This window comes from Oryx dammah, unplaced genomic scaffold (genome assembly GCF_014754425.2).
Source record: "Oryx dammah isolate SB20612 unplaced genomic scaffold, SCBI_Odam_1.1 HiC_scaffold_8, whole genome shotgun sequence".
NCBI classification, from domain to species: domain Eukaryota; kingdom Metazoa; phylum Chordata; class Mammalia; order Artiodactyla; family Bovidae; genus Oryx; species Oryx dammah.
Window position 1 is genome coordinate 7946281 of NW_024070192.1, and position 17903 is coordinate 7964183.

General features: G+C 53.3%; 1 protein-coding gene across 3 annotated transcripts in view; it reads right to left on the bottom strand.

Moving 5' to 3' along the window:
- Positions 1-14503, bottom strand: part of ST6GALNAC2 (ST6 N-acetylgalactosaminide alpha-2,6-sialyltransferase 2) — a 21104-nt gene extending 6601 nt beyond the window's left edge. For all 3 annotated transcript variants that reach the window (XR_005721725.1, XM_040244608.1, XM_040244606.1), the window contains exons 1-5: positions 11701-14503; positions 7738-7801; positions 2652-2826; positions 1863-2031; positions 1306-1444 (exon numbers count right to left, since the gene is read on the bottom strand). Coding sequence is in view for 2 of the 3 variants with exons in the window: in XM_040244608.1 (XP_040100542.1) it covers positions 1306-1444; positions 1863-2031; positions 2652-2826; positions 7738-7801; positions 11701-11822 (669 nt within the window). In the remaining variant the exon portion in view is untranslated. The remainder of the gene's footprint in view (positions 1-1305; positions 1445-1862; positions 2032-2651; positions 2827-7737; positions 7802-11700) is intronic.
- Positions 14504-17903: the final 3400 nt, after the last annotated feature.

Consider the following 17903-nt stretch of genomic DNA (forward strand, 5'->3'; position numbering starts at 1 on the left):
CTCTGGCCATGGGATTTCCCAGGCAAGAATACTGGAGTGGGTTGCCATTTCTTTCTCCAGGGGCTCTTCCCATCCCAGGGATTGAACCTGCATCTCCTGTGTCTCCTGAATTGCAAGTGGATTCTTTACTTGCTGAGTCATCTGGGAAGGGCATCCCTGATGGCTCAGACAGTAAAGAATCGGCCTGCAATGAGGGAGACCCAGGTTGGACTCTGAGTCAGGAAGATCCCTTGGAGAAGAGAAAGGCTACCCTCTGCAGTATTCCTCCCTGGAGAATCCCATGGACAGAGGAGCCTGGAGGGCTACAGTCCATGGGGTCACACAGAGTTGGACACAACTGAATCAAGTTAGCACGAACGCATACAGGTTCTGTGGCTACACCAGAAATGAAACTGTGCTATCTTGTTTCATCATGAGCTAAAAGAGGCCTCGGAGCATGGATGCTGTGGCTTGGACACCCCTGACATCCCTGGTAAGAGGAGGAAGCTGCTGGAAACTCAAACCAGTCCTATCGAGGACCACAGCACCCTTATCCTGGTACCTCCCCGCTGCATGTGGGAGCCAGCCTGCTCTGGGAGGGTAAAGAAAGTGAAAGTCGCTCAGTCTTGTCTGCCTTTTTATGACCCCATAGACTATATGGTCCATGGAATTCTGAATTCTCCAGGCCAGAATACTGGAGTGAGTAGCCTTTCTCCAGTGGATCTTCCTGACCTGGGAATTGAAGTGGGGTCTCCTGCATCACAAGTGGATTCTTTACCAACTGAGCTCTCCGGGAAGCCCTCTAGAAGTGGAAGCATGGTGTTAGAGCATCTGGGTGTGGTTGAAAGAGCCTGGAGGCAGCAGACAGACTCAGGTTCCAGTTCACAGGTGCTGCTGTGCTGAGTGTGTGTGGGGTGGGAATGGAGGAGACACTCAGCAACTACCCTCTGGCTGGCTGTGTGCTGCTGAGCTCTGGGTCGGTGGGTAGCTGGGGTTTGAGTCCGGCTCCACTGCCGCTCTGCTGAACGACGGGGCCCTGAGCCTTAGTGCCCTCACCAGTAAGAGGGGGCAGATGTGGCCTCTGTAAAGTGCCTGGCACTCCATAAGCCTTTAGTAAATATTAGTCATTCACGCTCCACTCCAGAGCTTTCCTGGTCCTGAGCCACAGGGCGCTCATCACACAGGCCCTAGATCCCGGCGCACAACCTGTCCATCCACTGGGCTGGGGCTTGGGAGCCCCATGACCTGCCCCGCGGTGCGATGAGGGGGCAGACAGGAAACAACAGCGCCGACTGTCAGGGACCATGGTGCCTGTCGGAGCCTCACCTGTCCCTGCGGCACAGAGGTGAAGCCCACGTTTGAGTAGGAGATGAGGGAGTTCTTCATTGTGTTCACGGTGAAACCGTAGAAGGAGATCTTGCTGCCCACGTCATTCTCGAAGCCTTTGATCACCGCACCGTTGAGTCTGGTCCAAACAGAGGCTCATCAGCCTGCTTGTGGCCACACGGTACTGCATGTTGACTTCCATCCCCAGGCTTCTGGCACTCCCTCGACCCATGGTAGCCCCCGTGCCCGGTCACCAGCCCCATCCTGACAGCCGGGCACCTGAAGGGACGCCCTGTGAAATGGGCGAAGCCAGCCCTGGCAGCTCCTTCCTCCCAGGTCTCCTGGGTTGACCATAGCCTCGCGCATATTCAGGGTCTGTCTGCGTAACGCCCTTGTCCACGCCTGTCCGCCCATCACAACTGCTGAGCTGCCTGAGGCCGCTGCTGCTCCATTAGCCCACGCCCTCACCTATGATGCTCCCCCCTGGGGGGCTGGCTGGGAACCAGCTCTCCACCCAGCTCCTCTCCCGCTTCCTCCCTGGCCCCTGGCCCACATACCTGAACACGTAGTCATGGGCATCAATGTTCTGACCCTGGCGGGAGCCATTCAGAATACCTCCGTTACCTACCACGGCACACCGGATGCAGCCAGGAAGCAGCTCCCTAGAGACAGCGAACAGCCTGGCGCTCTCCGAGCCGTTCAGGAGGCTGAGGGTGGAGGTGATGGCTGTGGGACAAGGTGGGGCACCGTGAGGGCCACTGGGGCCTTCTCAAGACTTTTCCTGGCACCCTGCACCTGCCTGAGGCCTGACACCAGCCCCCTCTCGAGAGGCACAGAGGGTGGAGGACAGGGAAACGTCTGTGGGAGCAGGACGCCTGCAAAGAGGGTGGGGTGGGAGGGTTGGCTGTGGCCCCAGTCATCTCGAGAACTCAGATAGCCAGTCCTCCCAAGACTTTGCTTATTCCAAAAGGAAATAATTCGGGGCCTGCGGGGGTGGGGTGGAAGGGCCGATTTAAAGTGGAGGGGGCTCTGGGTGGTCTCTCCCAGCAGCAGCCATCAGTGGGCTGTTTGAGGGCTCACAACTGCTATCTTCGGCCGCCTTTGGACACTGGCCATCTTTCATGCCCAGGTCCCAGGAGGGCAAGAGCCGCTGGTGGCGGGGGTGGGTTGGGGCGGTAGCCAGGCCCCTCTCCTTGACCCTTGTAAAGGGTGCTTGTAGAGGCAGGGAGTCTCACAGCAGTGGTGGCGAGCCTTGAAGCCTGCCTGGGAGGAAGTGAGGAGAAAGGGGCACCGTAGCCCTAACGCAGAAGGAATGGACTAGTTAGGGCCAGAGGGCTGCAGGTTACCTTGGTGGGAGAGCCCCTGCCATCCATAGGGGGCTTTGTGCTGGCTCAGGCTGTCCCAGAGCTGCTGGGTGAAGAGGTCCCCAGACAGCAGCACTGGAGTGGAGAGGTTAAACAGATTCCGGAAGCGAGGGTGCTGCTGAACGGCGAGAGAAAGTGGATGTTGACAGAGCAGGTTCTGTGGGTGACAAGATAAGAGGGCTGTTTCTTTTTAAAAGTTACTTCTTTGGCCGCCTTGGGTCTTAGTTGTATCATGTAGGATCTTCGTGGTCAGGCCTCTCTAGGTGTGGCACGCGAGCTCTCCAGTGGCTCTGTGGGCCTCGCTGCCCTGAGGTATGTGGGATCCCACTTCCCCAACCAGGGATGGAACACACGTGCCCTACGCTGCGAGGCAGATTCTTAACCACTGGACCCCCAGTGTTAGTCGCTCAGTTGTGTCTGACTCTTTGTGATCCCATGGACTGTAGCCTGCCAGGCTCCTCTATCCATGGGATTCTCCAGGCAAGAATACTGGAGTGGTTGCCATTTCCTTCTCCTGGGTGGGATCTTCCCCTACCCAAGGATCAAACTCACCAGGGAAGCCCAAGGACCCCAGGGAAGTCCCCGAGGGCTGTTCTGGAACATCCAGGAACCTTCCAGGGAGCCCACATACCCCACAAGAGGGTTGGGAGGGAAGCGCGCTGCCCTTCCCCCTCCAGACTTGGGCCACCCACTAGATGTGCCAGCCAAGCTGGCCTGTACGCAGTGGTCCGGTGGGGGTCAGAGAGCTTTCTGGATTTACCCTGCCCAGCCCTTCTCCCTGGATGCCATGTCTCTTGGGCCTGACTGCTCTGGCCTACTACTTTACCTCACACTTGGGGGGGGAACTTGAGGGCACTTTCCCACAAATGGGTAAGAGCTGCCTGCCCTGTATTGGAGGAGGTCCACCCCAGGCCCTGGAATCCATCAGCCTGGGTCCAAACCCTTGCCCTGGCTGTCCCTGCTGCAGTAGGGTTCACATGGAAAGGGCTGTTGGGAAGATCCGTGATGTCTTTGACCAGCCGGTGCCTATCTTGAGTTGAATAACGTCCCCTCTCCCAATTCATGTCTGCCCCAAACCTCAGAATGTGGCCTTATTTGGAAAGAGGGTCTTTGCCGGTGTAATCAGTGAGGTGAGGTTACCGTAAGGTGGCTCAGCAGTAAGGACCCACCTGCGATGCAAAAAGGTGAAGGAGACGCGGGTGTGACCCTCGCGTTGGGAAGATCCCCTGGAGGAGGGCTGGGCAACACACTCCAGCCTGGAGGATCCCACGGACAGAGGAGCCTGGTCGGCTTCAGTCCATCGGGCTGCGAAGCGTCAGACGCGACTGAAGCGACTGAGCCGCACATGTGGAGTAGAGCTCCCAGTGTCCTGAGGTGGGCCCTAAATTCAGTGACTGACATCCTTATGAGAAGGCGTGTGCTAGGCTTCCCGTGGTGGCTCAGGGGTAAAGAAACCACCTGCCAGTGCAGGAGACACGGGTTCCATCCCTGATCCGGGAAGAGCCCACATGCCGCGGAGCAACGAAGTCTGTGCTCCACAACTATTGAGCCTGTGCTCTAGAGCCTGGCCCCACAACTACGGAGCCCGTGGGCCGCAGCGGCTGAAGTGTGTACGCCCTAGAGCCTGTGTTCTGCTTCAAAAGAAGCCACCACAATGAGAAGCCCGTGCACCGCAGCTGGAGAGAAGCCCTCACTCACCACCACTAGAGGAGGGCCCATGCAGCAATGAAGACATCGCACGGCCAAAAATAAACAAAAACAAAATCATACAAAGAAGGCACGTGCTGATGGCGGCGGGTGGGGGCAGAGAGTGAGTGATGCAGCTCCATGCCGGGGGACAGCTGGAGCCCCCATAAGCTGGAAGAGGCCAGGAGAGATTCTTCCCTGGAGACTTCAGAGGGCGGCTGGCCCTGCTGGATACCTGACTTCAGGCTTCTGGCCCCTAGAACTGTGAGAGACTCCATTTCTCTTGTTTTAAGACACCCAAGTTGGTGGTCTTTTGTGCCAGCAGTCATAGGAAGCCTTGCAGGGGCCTCCACACACAGCGACCTTGAAGGAGAGCATGGGTACCAGACAGGCCCCAGCCCCCTCTGCCTGTGGACCCCCGTGTCAGATTCCTGAGCAGCCCCGGCCTGGGTGGGGCTATTCTTCCATTGAAGGGGCTCTTGGTTAAGCTGTTGGTTTGATCAAAAGACAACGTGGGAAAGAGTTGTACAGTCATTTCTGCTGTTATGTGACATTCGAATGCCTAAAAACCATCCTGCAGAACCACAACCCAAACCACAGGGCTTTTGGGAAAAGGGACTACGAGCAGCAGAAACTCAAAAAACGATCAGTGATGCATACGATGAAGATAGAAGCAGTTTTACACACATTCACTGGTTAGGAAACATCTGGTTAGAAACACTGGTTAGAAAAGTGAAAATGTTAGTCGCTCAGTTGTGTCCGACTCTTTGCAACCCCATGGACTACAGCCCGCCAGGTTCCTCTGTCCGTGGGATTCTCCAGGCAAGAATACTGGAGTGGGTAGCCATTCCCTTCTCCAGGGGATCTTCCCGACCCAGGATCAAACCCAGGTCTCCTGCACTGCAGTCAGATTCTTTACCGTCTGAGTCACCAGGGAAGCCCAAGAAATATATAAGTAGTTCTCAAAATATGGCACTTGACCTTGGAAAAGAACTGACATTTGCTTGGGGATGTGGGCTTCGGAAGGGTGGCAGTTTGGGAGTTATCGTGAAGTGGTGGGAAGCCAGTTATAAAACATGCAGTGAAGCAGATGGCTGGCTGAAGTGTGCACGTGTGTGCCTTTTGGGTATTCCTACATGATTCCCTTCGGTGGCGTACGGTTTTCTGCATTCACCAGTGTTCTGGCTGACAAAATCACTGATAAACACACACAAAATTTGGGTTCTGCTCAACTTGTTTTACTCCCACAGCAATCTTTATGGACCAAACGCATGCTTTAAAAGCAAGCATTAAGCTGCACTGACATCAGTTTCACTCCTCTTCAGTTAATCATAGGGATGTTTTCCAGGGCCTCCTTTACAAGGCTCCAAGAGAAAAATCTTCAGGGCCTTCTTTATAAGGCTTCAAGAGAAAAATCTTCAGGTCTCCATATCCAGAAGGGTTGCACTTTGCTTGGGCAGCTGGCTTGCTTTTATCTCATGGACAGGGTGGCAAGCTTTCCTTCTTTGCTGTCATCACAGGGAAGCTCAGAGCCCATCTCTGACACCCTCTGGCATATTTTTCATGCACTTATCTGACATTATTGTCTAACTTTCTTACCTTTATTTTTCCTTTACCTACTTCTTCATTTTATTCTCCCCCCCGCCACGTCATATATATCCAAAAGACAAAAGCTCAAATCCTTTTGTTTTTAAACCAGGTGAGGAAATATGTCAATTAGCATCAAGTAGCTCAAGGTGAAAAGGACTGTAGGAAAAGTAAAGATGACCTGGCCAAGTGCTTTAAGACGCTTGAGGCCTTTCTTCAGCCAGTTGGCCAAGTAAGTGGCCAGTTGGCCAAGTCTGTTCTTGGGGCGGGGGTGGGTGGGGTCTCCATCACCTTCCGGGGGGAGCTCGCTCTGCTGCCGACAGCTCTTCAGTCAGTCTTGCCTGTGGTGAGATCTTGCCCCCATGAGACCTCAGTTAACAAGTTCCACTGTCTTGGGCATGAAAAAACAACTCTTAAACCGGGATCAGGCCAGAACTACACAGTCATCATCCCACTCGACTGCAGCCTGCAGAGAGGGTGAGGGCACCTTGCTCGGGAGTTCAGAGCCAGCCCAGGGGTCCAAGAGAGGCTTGAATCCCTGTGCCACCTCCAAGCAACTTATGCAGCTCAATTCCAGAAAAATAAATGACCCAATCAAAAAATGGGCCAAAGAACTAAATAGACATTTCTCCAAAGAAGACATACGGGTGGCTAACAAACACATGAAAAGATGCTCAATGTCACTCATTATTAGAGAAATGCAAATCAAGACCACAATGAGGTACCACTTCACACCAGTCGGAATGGCTGCGATCTAAAAGTCTGCAAGCAATAAATGCTGGAGAGGGTGTGGAGAAAAGGGAACCCTCTTACACTGTTGGTGGGAATGCAAACTAGTACAGCCACTATGGAGAACAGTGTGGAGATTCCTTAAAAAATTGCAGATAGAACTGCCTTATGACCCAGCAATCCCACTGCTGGGCATACACACCGAGGAAACCAGAATAGAAAGAGACACATGTACCCCCAATATTCATTGCAGCACTGTTTATAATAGCCAGGACATGGAAACAACCTAGATGTCCATCAGCAGATGAATGGATAAGAAATCTGTGGTACATATACACAATGGAGTATTACTCAACTATTAAAAAGAATACATTTGAATCAGTTCTAATGAGATGGATGAAACTGGAGCCGATTATAGAGTGAAGTAAGCCAGAAAGAAAAACACCAATACAGTATACTAACACATATATATGGAATTTAGAAAGATGGAAATGATGAAAAAAAAAAAGAACCCTCCTGCCAATGCAGGAGATGTAAGAGATTCGGGTTTGATCCCTGGGTCTGGAAGATCCCCTGGAGGAGGGCATGGCAACCCACTCCAGTATTCTTGCCTGGAGAATCCCATGGATAGAGGGCTACAGTCCATAGGGTTGCAAACAGTCGGACACGACTGAAGTGACTTAGCACGCATGCATGTAACAGTTTAAATGTGAATTTTACAGTAACGACATTTTGAGGTGTAGAATGTAAAAGTCAGAGAACTTTTAAAGATAAATCAAGATTTGCAAGAACTTTTCTGCTGGTTATACCCCAAGGAGTAAAAATGGAGCCATGTTTCTCTGCTGTTGGGGTGCAGGGACCTCAGTGGTCAGGTCTGAAGAGCTCTGGCTGGCTGGCCCCTCAGTTCTGTGCTCCATTCTCCGGGTGGGGAGGGGGATGTGGGGGGTGGGGGGAGAGGAGGGAGGGGGATTTCCAGAGAGCTCCCGCACAGCAGGCTCACAAGAATGTTCTCATTCCCATTTTTCTTTCCCCTCGTACCCAGCCACAGGGTAGCCCACCACTGTACCTTTCTTGTCCTAGAATTCGATGCCTTGGGTCCAAAGAAAGCTTGCGACGATGACGTGGTGTTCCTGGGGGAGAAGGCGGAAGTAAAGCTGGGGTCTGACCTGCCCCCGGAGCGTGCTCGTCTGGTAACTCTGGAGGCTGACCATCCATCAGGGTCTGATTTTTTATTTTTTCCCCTATGCTTTGCTTCTTGCTCATCTCTTTCTCTTTGGGCACAAAATATTATCACCTTATTATGTTCTGCCTAGCCCCTTGGCAAGTGGCTGAAATGTGGAATGTATTGGAACAGTGAGATGGTAGTTAAGAGATGAAAACATAAAATAGGGAAGATTGCCAGCTCCCTGGGCTCGTGACCACCTAAGCGGTCTCCCTGTTAAGGCCCCAGAAACAAGTGTTAGATCCCGGGTGCCCTGGGCCCCCTTCACCTGGCGAAAGGGGTGGGGCCAAAGCCCAACTCCATGGGTTTGGGTTCCAGGATCTCTGGAAGCCACTGAACTTCTTAGAAGCTCAGTGTCTGTGTCTGTTCAGCAAGGATGATCATGCAGGTATGAAGATGGTCAGATTTGAGGCCTGGGACCCTTTGCTGCAGTGCTTGCACTTGGACAAACATCTCCTCGAGCAACAAAACGCAAAATAAACTGCAAGGGACTAAAAGTAGCTAAGTACATGCAGCAGCTGGTGCAAATTATGAACAAAGAGATACAGGAAGACCAAACTCTGAGGAGAAGCAGGTATGCAGGTTCAGCTGGCACAAGGCGCCACTAAGGGGGTGGGCAGGCCACCTAAGCCACCTCTCTGGCCTGACCCCCTGGACCCATCCCTACTGTCACCCTGTAGAAGGAACCAACTCACCGAGCCCCCCTCAACCCCAGGGAGCAAGCAAGAAAACCTGGCATTGGGTTTGCTTCCTGTTGCCGTGGCAGGGCCCCCAGTAAAGCCCTGCATGCATTCTTGTCAGGAGCCTTCAAACAGAGTCTGTGTTATGTTATGTAAGAAGTGTCTTCTAAATATTAGCTATTGCTACCTAAAGGGCAAAGGGAAGGGACCCTGTGACAGGCCTCAACGACACTGACCCTTCTGGAGGGAGGTAAGGGTCTAGGTTACTGCCCCACACCCACCTTCCAGGTGCTAGGTGGTCCCTGCACCAATGTGTGTGTGTGTGTGTGTGTGTGTGTGTGCGCGCGCGCACGCGCTTAGTTGTGTCTGACTCTTTGCGACCCTATGGACTGTATGTAGCATATCAGGCCCCTCTGTCCACGGGATTTTCCAGGCAAGAATACTGGAGTGGGTTGCCATTTCTTCCTCCAGGGGATCTTCCTGACCCAGGAATCAAACCTGCAGCTCCTGTATTAGCAGTAACATTCTGTACCACTGAGCCACCTGGGCAGAGGGCAAACAAGAGGGAACAGGAGCCCCTATCCATTCAAGAGGGTGGTCAGGCTACTCCCAGACTCCTCCCACCTCCCCTACAACCCGGAGGGAGCAGGTGGGGAGGATCTGAGATCAGCAGTTTCGAAGGAAACAAAGGCTTCCAGTGACTTCCTTCTAGGCACCAAGACCGTTTGAGCCACAAGGGCGTCTGGACCCACCTGCCTTCAGGGTTGTGAAAGACTTTGGAAGAGCAGGCCAGAAAAAGCAGGGCGATCCTTTCCTCCACTCAACCCAGATCAGCCAACCACAAAACCCTGTAGCTCCTCTCAGAGGAGGAACTGAGACTGTGGTGCTCAGCCCAGGTGGCCTTCAGGAACCCCCAGGGAACTTTTGAAAAACACCAGAATTCTGATCGGATGGTTCTGGGTCTCCAGGACCCCCTCCCCCCACTGTCATCCGTTCCTCCCCAGTGATCCTAACATGCAGCCAGGCTTGGAACCTGACGGAGGAACTGCTGAATGAGCAGAAAAGAAACAGGAGGGAGCCTTGAATCGCTCAGGTCTCAGGAAGGCCAGCTCCTCTCCAGAGCACCCCTTCTGTTCAAGAGACTCCCCCAACACCCCCGCCCCCGCCGAATCCAAAGGCTTTTAGACACCACCCTGGGAATAAGGCTTCCCCAATGGCTCAGTGGTAAAGAATCCACCTGCAATGCAGGAGACAATGGGTTTGGTCAGGAAGATCCCCTGGAGGAGGAAATGGCAACCGGCTCTAAAACAAGTCTAGAAATTCCAAGCCCGGGAACTACTGATTGGATCGATTCCACCCTCTAACCTGCAAGGAGAGCCTCATCTCCCATCTCCGGTGTGCCAGGCCTGGTCCCAGCACTCGACTTCCCCTGGACTCCCCACTGTAGCCCGGGAGGGCTGCTTTTGATTCCCAGGTGAGGGGGGTCACATAGCTTGCTTGCCCTGCTCAGATTTCCATCCCACCTGTCCCTCTGCTTGTCCAGCTCCTAAGGAGGCTGAGTCTGGACCTGGCCCCTGGAGTTTAGCTAAAATGCAAACATCACCAAAACATCAAGGATATGGACAGATTGTACTAGATTTTTAAAACATGAAAGGTCTTTTTAAAAAGCTTTGTTGAGGTATAATGGATGTTCAGTCAACCTCATATGTATAGTGGTATTAGTAACTTTTGAAGGATGTTCAAATAAATGTGTTTCAAAACATCTTTACAGAAAACTGATATGGATCTGCTTTCTTAATACCCTCAGTCCTTTTCAGTCCTTCTCCTTATGCAATGTCTGACTCCAAGGAGGCAAAGTAAACTTCAGGTGTTGCCAGCTAGAGCACCTTTGGTTCTAAAGGGAGGGGATGCATAATCAATGGCAAGCGTGTTTCATATTGTTTTGCAACATTGGGTGCCCTTTGACTTTGTTTCCTGAATGTTTTTGGTTTTGTGTTTTAGTCGCTAAGTCCTGTCTGAGTGTCTGACTCTTTTGCGACTCCATAGACTATAGTCCGCCAGGCTCCTCTGTCCTTGGGATTTCCCAGGCAAGGATACTGGAGTGGGTTGCCATTTCCTTCTCCAGGGGATCTTCCTGATCCAGGGATTGAACCTGGGTCTCCTGCTTGGCAGGCAGATTCTTTACCACTGAACCACCTGGAGAGCCCCATTCCTGAGAGCAGACACTAATTCTGACTTCATTCCCTTTAGTGAGGACTGTGTGGGTGGAAAAGCACTGGGAAGGGAAAGCCAGGGCCCAGAGGCCTCTGCACCAGGCTGTAGGTACCCGTGGGGCCTCACAAATCCAGACGCTGGGCACAGCTCGGTCCACCTTCTGGAAGTAAAGCTAAATCCCTTTTAAGGTTTCTTCAGTAACTGGAACCTTGACCTACCAAAGGCAGGCTCTCAGGTTTCTCCTCCTGGGGCACAAATGAAAGGAAGGTGCCCAGGGTCAGCGAGAGGGAGCGGAGTGCAGAAGGAGCAGCTCAGGGAGGGAAACTTGGATGGAGCCCATGGTGGGCCCCGGTCCACCTCTTCACCGGATCGCGACCAGACGGGCCTTATCAAAATAAACAATGGAACAGAGCTGGAGGAGAGAAGCGAGCCGAGCGCGGGGAGGGCAGGGACCACAGGGAGCCGGAGAGGCGCGACCTGCCGCCGCCGGACTGAGGAGCCGCGCGCAACGCTGGATCTGGGAGACTTGGGTCCCTGCCCCCAAAGTAGAATCTGAGAAATGTGACGTTAGCGAGGGACAATTCGTGGAAAGCCAGGACTGATTTTATCTGACTCCGATGTCCAAGCCAAAGTTGAACAAATGAAAGGGTTTCTAATCAGGGCTGGAGGGAAGTCAGCAGAAAGCTGTCGGGAGTGGATCTCCGGCGCGCAAGGGGCGAAGCTCCTCTTGGATCCAGCAGCAGCTGTGGGACCCCCGGCAGCACGAGTTTAACGCCGGGGTGGAGGCTCTGGGTACAAAGGGCCGCAGCCCGAGTCCCCGCGGCAAGCCTCCCCAGAGGGGACCCCGGCCCCGGGCTGGGCGCCCGGCGCGTCCCCTACGCCCTCCGGACAGGTCCCGCGCGGCAGCTCCTACCTGGCTCCGGTGCGGGGCCCCAGGTGCAACTCCACCGCCGAGTACAGGGCGACCAGGATCCCGGAGCAGGCAGCCGCGAGCAGGAGCAGCGGCCAGAAGAGCCGGCCACGCTGGAGCCCCATGCAGCCTCGGCCCGAGGGCGTCCCGTCGGCAGCCGACCCGGGCGGAGAGGAGAGGCCTGGGTGCTCCGGGCTGGACTCCCGGAGTCGGCCGTCCGGCCCCGCCCGGCCCCGCCGCGCCTCCCCGCCCCGCCTCTCTCCCTCTGCCGGCTCCCGGCCTCCGGACGCCGCCGCACGCTTGGGGGCTGCGCGGCGAGTCCCGGAGGCGAGAGTGTCGCGCCGGCACCCAGAGCTGCCCGCGCCTCTCAGGCGCTACCCTCTGTCCTCCGGACTTGGACGGCCCAGCCCAGAGACGCCGCGAGCCGGTGTTGGGCAGGGCGCTTCCCGGTACCGTCAAGGGCGGGCGTGCGCGCGGTCTGGGGGCTCTGTGGGGCCGCGGGGCACGGGGAGACGCCGCCACCTGCCGCCTGGGCCGCGCACTGCGCCCTCGGGGTCCCCCCGGGGCCCGCGGCTTCCAGGAACCCGAGGCCCGTGGGAGGGGTGGGGAGCATGGAGGGTTAAACCCCGACCGCTCAGACCCCGGGTGAAATTGGAGGGGGTGAGGCAGGGGGCCTGCCCGGGATGGGAAGGGCAGGAGAGCTGAGGTTGTCCGTCTCTCTCATTTGGTGACTGGCCAGAGCCCTCAGTCACAATGAGTCCCTGTTACAAACCCGGGGCAACCTGGAGATCTGCAACCCAGAGACACCTGAAAGGTGTAGCAGACGCTCAGGTGTCCCCAGGAAGGCCCGGGGAAGCGCGGGCACCCGTGCGCCGGAAGCAGAGCCTTTCCAGGGGTGAGCGGTGGATGAGACACTGTATTCTCCAATGGACATCATCCTGGCCCCAGAAACCTGTGAAATACCCTAAACCCTGAACTGTCAGCAAATGCAAGGATGTCAGGCACCTGCAATCCACCCACCCCCAACCCCACCCCAGTCCTCATGTAAAGGATAAGGCTGGGTGCAGCAATAAGAATCTGTCTAATTGCAAGGCTTCTGGGAAAACTTCGTGTAGCCTCTGCTCTCGGGCAGGAGCAGGTCCTTCAGGCTCAGTTCACATTATTTAAAAAATGCTGCCCCTGGCTACCCTCCTGTCGGACCTGTTAAATGGATGATTTCAAGTCTTTTAATCTTTACCGTTTTCCACCCCCCAAATGCCTGTCTCTGTTACTTATCCCTTGATCAGCACCTTCTCCCATTTCCTCAGGGGTTGCTAAAACATCAGACCTCTCTCTAAGTCCCTAAGTCCCAAACCTACCCCCAGCCCCTGTGGCTTGGCAGGTAAAGAGTTCAACTGCAATGCAGGAGACTGGGATTTGATCCCCCGGTGGGGAAGATCCCCTGGAGGAGGGCATGGCAACCCACTCCAGGACTTTTGCCAGGAGAATCCCATGGACAGAGGCGCCTGGAAGGCTACAATCCATAGGGTCGTGAAGAGTCAGACACCACCGAAGTGACTTAACACGCACACAAGCACATCCGCATTAAGGATTTGGGTCCATCTCCAGTGCCTAAAAGACAAATACCTCAAGACTTCCCTGGTGGTCCAGTGGCTAAGATCCTGAGCTTCCAATGTAGGGGGCCCAGGTTTGATCCCTGGTCAGGGAACTAGATCCCACATACCACACCTAAAGGTCCCCAGTACCAAAACTAAAAAGATTCTGCATGCTGCCACTAAGATCCTGCACAGCCAAATAAATAAATATATACATATATTTTAAAAAGGTAATACCCCACTAAGACCAGAGCTTCCTATCCACCACATGGGGTTCTCTTTCCTGGCTGCAGCCTCCTGTGTTCTCCCCCTCCACTGCTCCCGGCACATCAGTTCTCTCCCTGAAGATTTCTTTCCTTTCCAGCCAGGCCCCTGGGGGTCATAATCTGAGAGCTACTCTCATCGTAACCCAGATTCTCCTGTGTTCCTGGCTTTCCGCCCAGCAGAACTCTGACCTGGATTCACACTCTGATCGGCCTGTGCATCCCCTCCCCCACACTGCCCGCTCCCTGGCCTGGCTGGGAGCTGCTGGCCGGGGACTGTTTCATTCCAGAGTAGAATGGTACACACTAGGCATCAGCTGGGGTCGCCACACCAGCCATTTCCCCATCTTCGGTTAGCTCCAGCTTCCATCCTGCCCAACAGGGATTCCAAGACGTCACCTCAAGCCTCCTTTCTCCCTGCCATACCTCCGAGAGGGGAGCTTCAATTTCCCAGGCCCATAATTACAAAGGCACCTCCTGGCCAGAACGTGAAGGGTCTGAGGTTTACCCTGTGATTGGGCTAACAGCTCAGCCTGCTACAGTTTTATGGATGCTGGCAGAAGATGTGAGACTCTGGGGTCGGAGATGAATGTCTTGATTACTGGTGGCACAATGAGCAACGTGAACTTCATGGTGGTGCCTCCTTGCTCCTCAGACCCCACGAAGATGAGGCAGAGGGACCCAAAAGGGGCCACACAGCGGGTTTGCTGCACGGCTGAGGAACCTTGAACAAGGGAAACCAGAATATTTTACAATGGGCTTCAAGCAAACCTGCCATTGCCCTTGAGGCAGGCATTAAAAATTATACTGGAGGGACTTCTCTGGTGGTGCAGAAGTTAAGACTCTGATCTTCCAATGCAGGGGACTCGAGTTCAATCCCTGATCAGGGAATGAAGATCTCACATGTTGCAGGGCACTGCCAAAAGACTTTGTTTAAAGAGAAAAAAAAAAAAACTTAGGCTGGAAGTAAGAAAATTTGTCCTCTGCTCCAGATGGGGGTATTATCTTTATCTTCCAGACAGTTTGCTATATACCAACATTCTTGGAAAGATAGTCTGGGACAAAAGGCAGTTAGTGCCTCTGCTAATGTGTGCAGAAATGAGATTCACCCGGCGAGGGCTCCCAGCGTGTTAATGTCCATGCCTCTTCCCCTGCACCTGCCCAGGCTCTCCTCCTGTAAAAGCCGGCCTCTCTGCTGTGTACTCCCACCTCTTTGGGTCGCCCTTTGGCAGCCATCCCTTCCTGATCTATAGGGCCCAGCCTATGCGTGTGTGCTCAGCCGCTCAGTTGTGTCCGTCTCTTTTGTGACCCCATGGACTATAGCCCTCAGGCTGCTCTGTCCTGCTCTGTCCATGGGATTTTCCAGGCAAGAATACTGGAGTGGGTTGCCATTTCCTACTCCTGGGGATCTTCCCAACCCAGGGATCGAACCCTCGTCTCTTGTGTCTCCTGCATTGGCAGGTGGATTCTTCACCACCGTTGCCACCTAGGAAGGCCCCTGGGCTATGAATATATCCCAAAGAGCTCATCCTAAAAAGCAAAACAAAGTCAAACAAAACCTCTGTTGAGTTGACACCCTTCTTAACTACCCTTTCCTTCTCATCCTCCTTCTTGGGACAACCACGCTGTGACCATTTCTCTCTGAATCTGGTTTCTTTACCTACCTCCCCTCTGAAACTGTCCCACGGAGGCCACCAGGGCCTGCGTCATTCCCAGTGGAACAATGGAGCAGACGTTTTCCAGTTCTAGTCCTGCTGCATCTGCCTCCGAATTTGAATTCTGAAGAAAATTAAAAGTGTCATCTTCAGGGCTCCTTTTAGCTGTTTGTTAAATCCAGCATCTGGCCACTCCCACAAGGTAGTTTCTGCTGACTGCCTTTTTCTGGTTTAACAGTCGTTCTTTCTCGTGTGGACCTGAAACAAACAGATGGCCGCTATTTCAACAGCAAAACTGGTTTTATTTGACCTACTGTATAGCACAAGGAACTGTTACTGCTCAGGGTTCTTGGCCTCTTTAATCAATAGAAATTGATCAGAAGCCAGATAAGAAATTCAGGCAAGGCTCTACTGGGAGCCAGAAGGAACTCTTGCTTGCTTGATCCTCGAGGAGGGGCAAGCTTGGGTGAGGGCAGGGGTGTGTCCAGGGGGTGGGCTAGAGGGGTGGTGGCTTGGGTGGTTTGCCCACCCCTTGGGTGGTGGTGTGTGCAGGGTTAGGGTTAGCCATCCTGTCTTTAAAAGTGGCACTTGGGTTTTTTGGTCTCTTTGTATCGTTTGGGTCCAGAATTTGCCCCAACTGTGCATGCATGCATGCAGTTGTTTTTATTTTTTTAATTTATTTTTTAATTGGAGGAAAATTGCTTTACAATGTTGTGCTAGTTTCTGCCATACAACAGTGTGAGTCAGTCATAATCATATATATACATTCTCTCCCTTTTGAGCCTCCCTGCCTTTCCCCTGTCTCAACCCTCTAGGTTATCACAGGGCACCAGGCTGGGCTCCTGTGTTATATAGAAACTTATCACTAGGCACCTATTTTACACAAGAGCTCAGTCACTCAGTCGTGTCTGACTTGCAACCCCATGGACTGTAGCCTGCCAAGCTCCTCTGTCTTTGGGATTTCCCAGGCAAGAATACTGGAGTGGTTGCCATTTCCTCTTCCAGGGAATCTTCCCCATCTGGGGATCAAACTCTCGTTTCCTCCGTTTCTTGCAGTGGCAGGCAGGCAGGTTCTTTACCACTGAACCACCTGGGAAGCCCTCTTTACATTTTACACTTAGTGTATATACGTTACTGCTACTCTCTCAATTCGTCCTTCCCCTGCTGTGTCTACAAGTCCGTTCTCTACATCTGCATGCAGTCAGTTTTAGCCCCATACAGATTCCTGTTTTGTATTTCGTAGCTGGAGGAAAGGTGTGTCCAGATACAAGTTATATATAAATATATTTATCTTCCCTGGTGGTCCAGTGGTTAGGACTCCATGCTTCCACTGTATAGGGACCAGGTTTAACCCCTGGTCAGGGAACTAACATCCCTGCAAGCCACTTGGCACAGCCAAAAAAAAAAAAGGAACATTGGGCTCAACAGAGAATTGGAATTTCTGGATCTATAACTAAAGACCACGTGCAGGTCCCACGGGCAAGGGAAGGAAATGGCTTTTACAGAGGAAACAGGATCTGGGAGGCTACTGTAAACAAAGAATCCAAGGCTTTTCACTGGCTGAGTCCTTGCCAGGAAGAAAGTGGTATCTTTCTTCTTCCTGTTGGGCTCTGCTGCCCTCGCTGGGCATGAAAGCTCCCCCTTCTGTCTCCTGACTCTATTTAACTGAGGTTTCTGTTTATTAGTTTTTTACACCTGCTTATTTGCTTGTCTCATCTATTTCTGTTGGAAACTGGACATTTTAATTAGAGTTGTAGCAACTCTGGGTACAGGTCCCCCGCCCTCACTCCCCCCAGGCTTATTGTAGCTCCCTTGTTTGTTTAGTGACTGGCTGGCTCATTTTAATGAAGCCTCCCTCCTCACCCACCGCTTTCTCCCCACTTTGCAGATGAAGACACTGAGAAGTAACCCGATGTCACAGGACCTTGGGAGATGTCACATTTCTTTCTTTCTCTTTTTTTTTGAGATGCCACATTTCACTTGGTCTTTTACCATTTTCTTTTCGTACTCCTTTTATCCCTTCATGTCTCACTACCCGCAAAGTCCGTGAATGCTGTTCTAAGCAAAGTCACCGTTTAGGGGTGAGGTCAGGCCTGGGGATCAAGAAATGGATGTCCACTCTTCTCTCATTAGCTAGGACCTACCAGAAGGGTTGTACTCCACACCTGCTTGGCCCATGGCCACCCTGCAGGACATCCATCCACAGAGACAGGGCCTCCTAAGCCCTCCCAGATGACCTGGCCAGGGAAAGCCCACCTCCACGACCCCTTGGGTTTTTCCTCCAAGAACCTCCCACCCTCTCAGCCAGTGAAAGCAGGGTCTTCTCACCCACCACATCCCCTGCTAGAATGTCTTAGTTCACATCTCCTCTACCTCCTCACACTTCTGAAGCTTTTTTTCTTTCCCACTGGTCTTTGTGGTCCCTGAAGTGTTAACCTCTGATGCACAGGGAAGTGCGGTTTCGGGTCTGCCCACTGTCACCCTGGGTTAGCCGTGACTTGGGCCAGATCATCTTCATCTCTTCCCCTGACCACATGCAGCTGTCAAGATGCGTTAATTGCCAGTTGATCTGTTGCTTTCAACAATGCCCTGGCACATAAATTGCTCTACAGACTCGGGCTCCTTTGTAGGAACAGCTCCTGAGGTTACTGTCTCCTGTTTCTCTCCCTGATTCTCTCCTGCAAACTAGCTGG